At 37.2% G+C, this 12558-nt stretch overlaps 1 protein-coding gene across 1 annotated transcript; it reads right to left on the reverse strand.

Moving 5' to 3' along the window:
• Window positions 1-93: 93 nt before the first annotated feature.
• Window positions 94-12334, reverse strand: LOC140232738 (cathepsin Z-like). Its single transcript, XM_072312854.1, has 7 exons — window positions 12219-12334; window positions 9622-9785; window positions 8506-8685; window positions 8087-8234; window positions 3054-3129; window positions 1366-1455; window positions 94-207 (listed from the first exon to the last, which is right to left on the reverse strand). Exons 1-7 carry the CDS (start codon window positions 12332-12334, stop codon window positions 94-96), a joined length of 888 nt encoding a protein of 295 aa, XP_072168955.1.
• Between the last annotated feature and the right edge of the window lie 224 nt (window positions 12335-12558).

A 12558-nucleotide genomic window follows, 5' to 3' on the forward strand; every position in this document is an offset into this window, starting at 1 on the left:
AGTGCATCATGAACTGGGATGAAATATGATAATTAAAGGGATACATCGAGTTATTTTAACCCGGCGGACTCTGGAGAACTGTAGCTGTCCATGCTACGGTAGAATGGGGTCGGCAAACGCACACTCTGATTCGATACCCAGGTTGTAGTTATTTCCTTGTCCTCCTTTGTATTTGCTGGTCACGATCCTGAACCAGCCCTCTTCTCCCTGAACGACCCAAAACGAAACATGAAGAAACATGCAAAGAATTAATAAATATCTGGGTAAAATACCACCCACACGTGGTCAAATAGGGGAAATATAATGAAATGCATTTCACATTCTATATTAATACAAGTTCAAGATAAAAGTTTTTTTCTTACTTGCGTACAGATCCATTCCTTTGTGATTTTCAAATGTTTGCCTGTTTGGTAAACATTGATTGATTATGAGTTTTGTCAGTTACTACATGAAGAAATCGTCCGCGTCATTTTACCACCAAATACATTGAAACCTGGGTCATCAATTTGATAGGTCTGCTTCTCAGCGAAATGACAATGATTAACTAAAGAAATTCTCGTTGTTGTATTCTAAAAATGATGAAAAAAATTATACAACACGGAGAGACGAATGAAAGGGGAAAACAGAAGGCAAAGACAATGAGATTACCGGAGAGCTGAGAAGCAACGAGTAAGAAATTTGGGCCAAAGTATGATTTCCCCATTATGATAGCAACTGCTAGAATAACAACTATCACCAGTAAACAAGGTCGTGACTACTGATGCCTCATTTCTCTCGAAATTGGCATAACGGGAGGGTTTATAGCTTTAAGTCGAAATTTAATTTAGGCTTTGACGATTTATTAAGAAAGGATGACTGGTGTATAGGTTGAAGTTTTGTCTGTAGTATCATATCATCAGTCTACAGAATAAAATTCTGGGGCCTTGGAAGGGTCAATATAGGCTGTATAGGGCTAAAGAAAGGATATATTGTATATAAATATGTATGATTGTGTGAGATTTGTAGGGAGCTGTTTGTGTTCATCGTAACTTCCTACATGGAAAAAAGGATGGAAAATAAATGTTATACAAACTTGAACTTGAACTTGAACTTTCATTGAGATGAGTAATTGTGATGTGAGATGTGTTTATACTGTCATGATTATTAAAAAATGTCAACGGAGTCAAAATTTCTATGTCATATTGTAGACCAATAAAAGATGAATCTGAGATGAATCTGAGATGAGATGAAGTACCAGCACCAATGAAAAACAGGTTTATTCTTATCTTGTCTAAAAGATCAGTACTGTTGCATGACGATATATTCAGGTCCTTTTGGCTGTTGACAAGTGATCATTGCCGATGATTGTTCAGATTAATGACTCACCCATGGCGTTCCCCAGGAGTTCCTCACTATCCAGAATTCCACACCGGAACTGTCCACACCCCAACCTGCTACAGACACAATGTGGTTTATCTGTGTATACAAACAGAAAAGATGAATAGATTAAAGAAAAGGAGACAAACAGATAATCATTATGAATCGCAGCGAACCATAGGTATAAGTACACCCAATGAGCCTCAGTACATTCATTAACTCAGTTTGAGTTAACTTTCATATTTTTTTTCTACAAAAATAGGCAATACATTGTGGTAACACAAAGCAGGTAATGTTCGTCATTCAGAAGGTTGCTCTTCTGAAACACGCAAATTCGCTACGCCTATAGAGGTTCGTTAATCAGAAAAGGACGATTATAAGGGTCCGTTAGTCCGAACATTTTCTAGCATTATTCCGAAAGTTCGTTATTCAGAAGGTAATCCCAAATTAAGATATGGGTCATTATTCCAAAGGTTTGTTAATCCAAAATTGAAATAAGGTTAGTTAATCCAAAAATGGAAAGAATGTGCGTATCTATAAAGCAAATTCGACCAGGCGATCATGTCTCATTGCCTCTCAACTTTCATATCAGTTTTCACAAGAATAGATCGTATCAAGGCAATTACCGCCCGGCTAGATACTGGTTAGTGATGAGGTTAGTGTAAATATTAGGGTTAGGGTTAGGGTTAGGGTTAGGGTCAGGGTCAGAGTTTGGGTTAGGGTTAGGAACAGAGTCAGGATTAGTATTAGGGTTATGGTCATGGGAAGTGTCCGAAGTAATTGTCCAGGGGGTTTTGTCCTAAACCCGACAATAAAATAGGACACTTTTTCTGGGTTTTTTTTTACTGTGTTCAATAAGGCAATTGACCCCTTTTTATTTACAAATTTTACAACTGTTCTGTTTTTTTTTTCTTTATTGACGGTATCGTATTCATTTCCAGCTTGATTCAACGTACAAGATCCACAGCATTTTGCAGTGGTATTTCATTTAGAGAGCAATATAAAGTCAAAGTCAAAGTCAACTTCTGATAGGGTCGGAGGACAATGCCAAACCAATTACCACGGTGACTGTGTGGAGAGATCTAAGGGGCGGAACTCGGGGAAATATAAAGATTTTATCATGTTTATTTTTTCTCAGATTTTAAATGTACTTTTTAGCCCATGTGCACAGGCTGTAGCAGGATGTTTTCTATTCAGTTTCAATGCCATCAGAAACAAATTCTCACTATACTTACACTAGGGCACCCATGATAATACAAACACTTTTATTGCTTGGTATTCTTTAATTCGATTTTCTTTAGTAGCGTTAAAATCATATTCGCGTAGAAAAAAAAAATGCCCACGAAAAGATATGATAGCAGCCAAATCTCATTCACTAAAACTACCTTGTATAGATAAGATTAATGTAAGAAGAGTTATATAAAGACACGCAGCCATATGCAAGAAACGATTACGGCAAATTATTCACATTAATAAACTTGATCATACTCCTTAATGCTGCTAGATCGCAAAAAAAAGTGTTACAAATGCAAAAGAGAGAAAGAAATATATCAAACACAGACACAGACTCGATCTCACACACACACACACACACACACGCACACACACACACACAGAGCATAACCATGAACAGATAACAGTATTTGATAACGAATTTGTAGTTGTGCACATTGTATAACTGGCTCAGTTATACTTACCTCTGGCGCCGGAACGTACTCTGAGTACACCCCACTTGTGTAGTTCTCCAACAGATCGGTTGCTTCCATACCACAACTGAGTATGAATAGGAAGTGTGTGAATGGCAAAATCAATCAAAATATCATTGAAATTATAAAAAAAAAGAATGCTCACTAGGCAATTCATTTTAAAAACATACATGTTGTAATCATACTACTAGTAAAATGTTGTGACAGGAAGGGAGTATAAATCACAGAAGTTACATTACATACGAATGTATGTAATGGAATCGAAGATATCTTAACTCTTAATGCTGATATGCCTGATCTTGATTTTATTCATGATAACCATGATATTTTTCCTCACCAGAAACCAAGAACATCTAGTTATATATTACCGTAACATGTAGCAAAGCTGAAGTCTTTTAAAACGGAGTATTATACTTTTTCAGTTTTGCACCATAACATAAGGAGTTTGATTAAAAACATTGATCAATTAAACTTTTTTCTTGATACTTTGAATGTAAAACTCTCAGTATTGGGGTTGTGTGAAACCTGGATGACCGAAAACTTCACTTCTCCAGTACAATTAGACGGTTATACACTGGTCACAAATAATAGAGTTTGTAAAAGGGGTGGAGGTGTGGCATTTTATGTGAAGAATGATTTAAAATTTGAAATGGTAACCCAGTTGAATTATATGTCGGATTCAATTGAAAGTATTTTCATTGATATAAGTATGCCAAACGGTAAGAATGTGTTAATAGGAGAAATTTATAAGCCACCGAACTGTAATCATTCTGATTTTATGTCAATCCTTGAATTTATTTTAGATTCGCCTTATCTCCGCAACAAACACAGTTATATAATGGGCGACTTTAATTTAGACTTGCTCGATTATGAAAAGCCACAAACACGTGATTTTCTTAATACCATGGTGTCATCCTTTTCCACTCCTTGTATTACCAAGCCAACAAGATTATGTGGAGCTTCCGCAACACTGATTGATAATGTATTGTCAAACAATCACACTTATGGCGATCAATGTATTGTTGTAACAGACATATCAGATCATTTTCCCGTTATAGTTTCTACCAATCCTGTTATACCTGAATCACAGAAACAAAAGATGTGTAATAATTCATCGCAAACAAGAATATTTTCTGATTATAATATTCAGCTGTTTAAACATAGTTTATCCTCAATGGAATGGAATGAAGTTTTTGATTCCATTGACCCGAATGATGCGTATGATAGATTTATGAACACTTTGTTACCCTTATTTCACTCACATTTTCCATTGAGAAATCAAAGAGGAAATTATAAAACAGTTCCACGTTCATCTTGGATAACTAAAGCCTAACTTAGATCCATAAACAAGAAAAATACTCTGTTTTACAGACATAAATCACATGACACAGCTTTGAATAAATCAAAGTACACCAAGTATCGAAATACCCTTACATCCCTGTTACGTAAAGCGAAAAAGGATTATTTTTGTTCTTTGTTTGAACAGCATAAGTCAGATGTAAAATCTACTTGGTGTATAATTAATAATGTAATTCATAAACATGAAAATAAAAGTGTAATTGATAAGATTGTCTATGAAGGCAATAATATAACAGATGATGGAGAAATTGCGGAAGCATTTAATTCTTTTTTTTTGTTAACATTGGTCCAAATTTGGCACGCAACATTTCGTCTGCACACAGACCTTTCCACTCATATCTACTAAATTCCAATCCTCAGTCTTTATTTTTTCTCCCTGTATTTGAAGCAGAGGTCTTAGATATTATTAATTCTCTTTCCCCCAAGAAGAGTGCAGGTCACGATGGATTTTCTAATCATCTCATAAAATGTATTATAAATGAAATTCTTTCACCATTAGTCCACATTTTGAATTTGTCTTTACTTACTGGCATTGTGCCCGCTCAAATGAAAATTGCCAAAGTTTTACCAATCTATAAGAAGGGTAGAGAGGATGAGTTGGGAAATTATCGACCAATATCATTACTGTCTTCTTTTTCTAAAATACTTGAGAAGGTGGTTTATAATCGTTTACTTAAATTCTTAAATGAACGTGATATTTTAGCTGATAATCAATTCGGATTCCGGAAAAAACATGCAAACACTGATGCTATATTATCATTTGTAGAGAAAGTTGCGAAAGCTATAGACTCAAAGTCGCATACAGTCGGCTTGTTTCTGGACTACTCCAAGGCCTTTGACACAATAGACCACGAAATACTTTTGTACAAATTAAATCATTACGGCATTCGTGGAAAGGCCTTGGAGTGGTTCAGAAGTTATCTTACCGAAAGAACTCAGTTTGTTACTGTCATAACCACGACCCAGAAGTAGGTTCGATTTGCTGTGGCGTTCCACAGGGCTCCCTCTTAGGTCCTCTTTTATTTATTCTTTATATTAATGACTTCCGCAACTCACCCTCTCTGCTGTCTTTTCTTCTGTTTGCGGATGACACAAGTATTTTTTATTCAGATCCTTATGTGTTGCTTGATTCTGTGAATAACGAACTGCAACTGGTATTTGAATGGATACAGGCGAATACATATCGCTCAATATAAACAAGACTGATTATATGGTTTTTAGTAATACAATAAAGTTTCTTCCAGGTTCAGTATTAGTGAATGGTTTGCAGTTAAATCAAATAGATTCAACAAAATTTTTAGGTATTTATATTGATAGTAATCTGTCTTGGAAGGTTCATGTTGATTATTTATGTAAGTTGTTGTGTAAAAACGTTGTTATTCACAAATTGAAGTACCTCTTCCCCAAGCCAATATTGCATTCCCTCTATTCAACTCTATTATTACCTTACTTAAATTACGGAATATTGGCCTGGGGTGATTGCTCTAAGACTAAAATCGATTCGTTATTTTTGCTTCAGAAAAAGGCCTTGCGGATTATAAATCGTGCACATTTTTGGATCATACAGATGAATTGTTTGTTTCCAGTAAATTACTAAAAGTTTCTGATTTGTATTTGTATCACGTTGGAATTTTTATGTATAAGTTGAGCATTGGCGATCTTCCTAGTTTATTTTCCTCAATGTTTGTTAAAAACAGTGAAATTCATAATTACCCTACAAAACAGAGTGGATCATATCACTTTACCCCCGTTCGTACAGTTCTAGCCCTTAAGACAATTACTTCTACCGGTCCTTCTTTCTGGAATGAGTTAGATTCTGTTCGGCTGCAATCAAGTTCTCTAAGTTCCTTTAAGCAAAATCTAGAAGCCAATTTTTTCAAAATCTTATGTATAGTTACTTGCTGTGACCATTTTGATATATCTGTTCTTATTCTCAATGATGCCTCGCTCGGGTGTCTTCATTTGACTTCATTTGACCACATTTCTTTGACCAATAGTGCAATTTTATGGAGCATTGAATCCCTGAGTTTTACCTTGACCATCATAAACTATTTTGTACATTCTGTAGAGTTTATTATTATCTCGACATACCGATTTTCGCTTGTGTTTCGTCATCTTTCGTAATTAGCATGTTGTACTAAACGCTTATATTGTTTCTTTGGAACCTACATCCTACAAGCATTGCTTTTTAGTAGGTTCCTCATATTTACACATCATTTTATTACATGTCCTTATACATTTGTGAAATTATGTCTAAAATTGAATGTTGTGTTATACATATTTTACTCCGAAATCAAATGGAATATGAAGCCTGAATATGGAATGTGGAATATGGAACTTGAATAAAAAAAAAAAAAAAAAAGTTTAACAATTCTTCGATATCAACGACAAAGGAATCAATTCTGTATGATATGTACACCATAAAGATCTTAACAGGAGAGTACACACACACACATGTATATATATATATATATATATGTGTGTGTGTGTGTGTGTGTGTGTGTGTGTGTGTACTCTCCTGTTCAAATTTTATGGTGTACATATCACAAAGTATTGATATACCCATTTACTTACTGAAGTATCATTTAGTCTTATTGATATGCACTTTATTGTTGTGACTTGTCATTCAGACAAAACGGCCAGACTGCATAAGTTCGGACGGCGTCAGAAAGTGAAGTATACGACAACATCTCTCATAACTATGTCACAACGAACAAAAACACAATACACGTACAGAGCTTTATAATTAAAAGTCGTAATCACTGAACTAAAACTAAGGAGTTGATGCATGTCGAGTATGAATATTACGCGGAAATATCATTTCAATGCATACCATCTTTTCTAGTGTATTACTATAGCAGTTATATTCAATTCAATTTTATTTCATTTTTCGAAAAGAACATAGACATCACTTTTTTTGGTGACAGAAAATAAGGTGTGTAAACATGTGTGGGATGAAAAGAATGCACAATGATTGTAGCACCTTACGATAATTATACTTTATCATATAAAACTCAAGTGATAAGAAGTAAGTAAACAATTTGCAAAATTCGAAAAATGGATATTAAACATAGATCTCTGTGCATGTGGAGCTGCTTGACAATTATCAATCATAATGCAGGGCTCGACACTAACGGTGGCCCGGTGGCCCGGGGCCACCAAAAACGCACATCGGGCCACCAAAATTTCAAAAATGAAGACTTTGGTGGGCCTGATCGGGCCACCAAAAAAGGACGGATGGTTGCCTTTGGGCCACCAAAAATAAAAGTTAGTGTGGAGCCCTGCATAATGAATGTGAACAAAACCCTGGCTACAACACCAAATATGTTATCAGTTACAGGAATGTAGCAAAAAAAGCTGCTGAAAACTGCTTATCTAATAAGGGCGAGCCAATGGAGTAAAATGGAGTCAAAAGGGGCCTGAGCTTTCGATCCTAGCAGAATCTTCGTCAGAGGCAAAATGACCTGATTGGTCATTTTGCCTCTGACGAAGATTCTGCTAGGATCGAAAGCTCAGGCCCCTTTTGACTCCAGTTACAGGAATGATACAATTCTGCAAAGTTGTTTGTGTGTATTAGAAACCAAAGTTGGAACATGGGCACATATTGTGTGTCGATCATGAACATTAATAATCACAAAGAGATTGTATAACATACAAGACGTCACCTGATTGGACCAGACTTGTAGACCTCGGCCATCATATCTTCTCGCCCACGTATGTTGGCGAAATCGGCCACCTTGTACAGCGTGTAGTTGGAAAGCGTGTAGCACGCACTGGGCGAGCAAGTTCCGCATTGATTGAAAGTGTTACAATCTACAGCGACAAGAGCACGATAAGAAATGAATGAATGAATGAATGAATGAATGAACGAATGAATGAATGAATGAATAAATGAATGAATGAATGAATGAATGAATGAATGAATGAATAAGCTTCAGAGAGACGAGCTTGGGTTCGCCTATTTTCGCTCATTACTGTCAGTGCTAGCGACAGCACGGGGAGTCGGGCGGGGGGGGGGGGGTGGGAAGGACCATTTCGACATTTCATGTAATATGGCCTAACAATAGACTTCATCAGGACCTACCTTGGTTTATGGCCTGGTAATTGTTGCACGTCTCGTCGGGGATGCCGTGGTCGTGGGCGTACTGGTAAACGCCAGTGTCGTAGCCGCCTTCACAACTGCCGGCGTTTCCGCAGTCGATGACGTGCTGGACCGAGAGATAGGCAGAGGGCCAGCTTCCATTTCGTTTGATGTTGATGCGATCTGTTTGAAGGTTTCATAATGACCGATAGTCTCAGTTTATAGTACTGTATAGCCTTTACAACTGTGGTGATCATTAATACTGATTATCATGTTTAAGATGACAGGAATGATGCTACTAAGCATACTGCTGTTGCTGCTATTAATGACAGCTGATGATTGCATTTACGACAAGGATGATAATGGTATTTGTTAAGGTAGAATAACTTTCCATCACAAAACGGCAAGAGGTGGTTAAAGAGCTTTATATTATACTGCAGTGCAATATTTACTATTCTAGCATTTACAGTTAATGAGTTTTAGACCAGGTTAAAAACTCATCTTTGCAATAATGCTTCTTATGTTTTAATTATGTATGTCATGATTATTACTTTGTAATGCGCAATTGAGTATTAATATAATAGAAAGTACTATAGTAAAATAATGGCCTTTATGATCATTATTGCAATAATTCCCCTTTTCCCCTCTTTCTAAGCCTTGAAACTGACCCAGCTCAAGGAAATCTACGACTTCCGGTCAGTTACTCAGGAACTTTTCCATGCAGCACAAGTACATTATTGCTAGGAACGCTGTGTAGTCATCCACGATGAAACTAAAGCCTGAAGATCCAACTGAAGATTCAACAAACACTAGTTCGTCGTACCAGCGGTTTGATGATAGGGGAGGGGGTTCAGCTATAAAATGTCGCCTCTTAATTTTGCTTTATCCGTCCTCCGTTTACCCCTTTTACTTTTGACTTCATTCCTTTTCTAAGAAAGGCCGTACTTTCTTTTTGCACCATAGTTTGCATTCTCTTTGTCTTTTCTGGGACGGAGAGAGGAGAATACAGAGAAAGAAGAGTCTACGCTACTCGAACGACAAACTGATCCACAGCACGAATCAACTTCCTTGGATATACATGTACCATGCACAGGGATTGGTGTTCGATGGTTGGCTCACCTGCAATGGCGCTGGTGGATCCCATAGCCCAGCAGGAGCCACAGTACTTCGGGATATGTTGGTTCCTGGTCTGACTCACGTAGCTCTTCCCGCTCACGTTGCGCCAGTCCCAGCTAGACGGCAGGTCACTGACCTTAACGGACTCGGCCGGACGCGGGTACGTCCTGCGAATGACGACATTCAGACACGGAGAAAACTTCACTATCATCATACTTCTGTAAACAGACACTCATTTCATTTATTAAACACGATCATCCTCATAAACACGCATAAATGTATATTCATATATACATATTATGTAATCATAAATACATAAATGTAGATTTGCACTTATGTACACGTACGTATCCATGTAGAATGGTTTCCATTCCCCGCCACAAACGATTTGTTATGGAACCATAGCTGTCTGCCCATGCATTAAGCACCTTCATGTTTTTTTTTTCCGAATTTGATGCCTCAAAATAATATGAATGTATGGTTTGTTTATGTGCGTGTGTGTATAAATATGTATGTGTACATGTATACCAATGTTATTGGACATATTTGACGTAGACAGATGGGATTTATGATTGATAGACTTCCTTTCTTTCTCTGCCTTTCTTTCTCTTATCTCTTATTCTCTGTGCACTTAGGATGGATGTGTGTGTGTGTGTGTGTGCCAACAAATTAATGTGTTTTTGTTGTTTTTGTCGACTGATGAATTATGTACAAAATTAGTGTTATTTCAATTTGGACTGATCTTGTGTATACTTTGGTCCATGTCACAACAAGTGTATGTAATGTATTTTACTTTTTTTTGAAGGCCCCAGCTACAAGCACACATATAATTGCTTCTTAGGAGTCCTGGCATGTATTTGTTTCCTTGTAATGACTTGAGATTATTGTTTTATATTTTGCCAAATAAATGAAATAAAATGAAATGAAAATGAAAACCCCGCATTTCTGATTTTCCTCATTCAGTTCAATCATTAACTGCAGTAATACATCTCGTGTTTTTTATGTGTGTGTGTGTGTCTGTGTGTGTGTGTGTGTGTGTGTGTGTGTGTGTGTGTGTGCAGGAAAATAAAATACACCCTTTTTTAGCATAAACAGTGACTCGAGCTATATTATAAACATGATCATTATAAGTAAGATGTAATGCATGTTTCACTATCATATATGATATCTCCAAAGTGTTGTTTCACTTTCAGAACATACTGGTTATTCAAAACCATCGTTTGTTTGTTTTTTTTTTTTTCGTTTTTTTTTTTTTTTAATACGATACCAGAATCTAAGAGGCAGCATGTAATCACGTCTGTCTTAAAGTGTACCACTTGAATTCCCTTGATCAGTGATCATGGCTATACCAGACGAGATTGTGTGGCAAGTGGGAATGTGTGGAGGTCATCTCTTCTAGCAAGGTAATGTGCAGAGAAGCCCGACACATCTGCTCAGCAAAGGTTGCATGACGGGGCGGATATTAAGATGTTCATCGGTACGACCACGTGACACAGTCGTACACAAGTGTCACCTTAATCCGCGGGAATGGTGTAATCAAGTCCAGATGGCCCAAACTTGGATGTACCTCATCAGTGTGTTCATATTCACATCTCCCTATTCGTCATCGCTTGCATGCTCCTACGATGATTACGATCATTCGGGGAAGCGAAATTTCATTATATTTTGAGCGATAGGGAAGTACATTGAAGGGGACAAAATGGCTTCAATCGCACATGAAAACAAGAAAACAAAAGAAATGAAATTTGCTGGATGTGGCATTTGTGATCGCGCTATATCTGTCAATTTCGCCCCCCCCCCCCTCTCTCTCTCTCTCTCACTCACACACACACACATGTCGGTATTCTGTTACAAATCCAATCCCAGTTTTCCTCACATTCTTTACATTCTGTACGAAGCATTATCAATTCTCCTTTCTCCAAGGTGCATGATTATATATCACGATGTCAGTCAATTTCTTTAATAACTTTTGTGCACCATCTAAGAGAGTTAATGCACGGTGCAAAACATAGACCAATTCACGAAGAACACAATGAAACTTTCAATCTCATCCCAAAAGATCACGTTTCAATCAGAAAGTTTTATATTGCTATTTTCAATATTCCCGAGTTATAATACATCAAACGACGATCACTGTTTTTTTTTTGTACTATACTGTGTACGACAAAGATGTTTGACTTTAATTGCCACATTCATTGGGTGACTGATCGATATTATTGAGTCTTAGTGATTAAGGGGGTGCTTGATATCCCCATTTTGCAATATTCGGAAGAAAGAAACACAAGCCATCTCCTCATAGAAAATATGTATTCGCAGAGTTAAAGAATAATTCGCTGCTACCAGTGCCACTCTCTTTCATTGTATCTGTTCTACCTGGCAACTGATTGACACTTTGATCATTCGAACAAACAAACAAACAAACAAACAACAAACAAACAAACAAAATGGAATTATGAAGGCATGTCTTAAGATTAGATCGCTGAACCGTCGGCAATTTGAGCTCAACAAATTTGTTGTATATCACTTTGATAGTAGATTTGATATCCAATCAAAATTTCATGATACAACAACAACCAACCAGACAAACAAGCAATCCTCACCTAACTGGCTTCACAGCCCGCGCTTTATCGGGGAAGTAGCAGGCTGGCCCCTTGGCGCAGCAGACGGTCAGGAGACACAGAAGACTGACAGCGATTAACAGCTTTGAAGACATCATCTTGAAATGATCGGTCCGTCGATCGGCTGACAAGACACTCTTGCAAAGTGAATGTAATCGACAGCTCAGACAACGATGATTTGATGTATCATCAAATGTGCTTGAAAGGCGAAATGTTGAAGCGACTGTCGCTTCCTCAAACTCTTATAATGTCGCGAAGCAGCTTTCTCCAAGCTGGCTCTCTCGACCCACTTCACACTGAAGTCACGAGGTCATTGGCTAGC

Source organism: Diadema setosum, chromosome 9, assembly GCF_964275005.1.
Source record: "Diadema setosum chromosome 9, eeDiaSeto1, whole genome shotgun sequence".
Lineage (NCBI taxonomy): Eukaryota > Metazoa > Echinodermata > Echinoidea > Diadematoida > Diadematidae > Diadema > Diadema setosum.

Bases quoted from the DNA above. Each gene is read 5' to 3' on its own strand.
- LOC140232738 (XM_072312854.1), bottom strand. From the start codon at position 12,334: ATGATGTCTTCAAAGCTGTTAATCGCTGTCAGTCTTCTGTGTCTCCTG. The intron at 9,786-12,218 runs GTGAGGATTGCT...CGTCATTCGCAG, and splicing joins CGGGCTGTGAAGCCAGTTAG to GACGTACCCGCGTCCGGCCG. The intron at 8,235-8,505 runs GTAGGTCCTGAT...TTGTCGCTGTAG, and splicing joins TTACCAGGCCATAAACCAAG to ATTGTAACACTTTCAATCAA.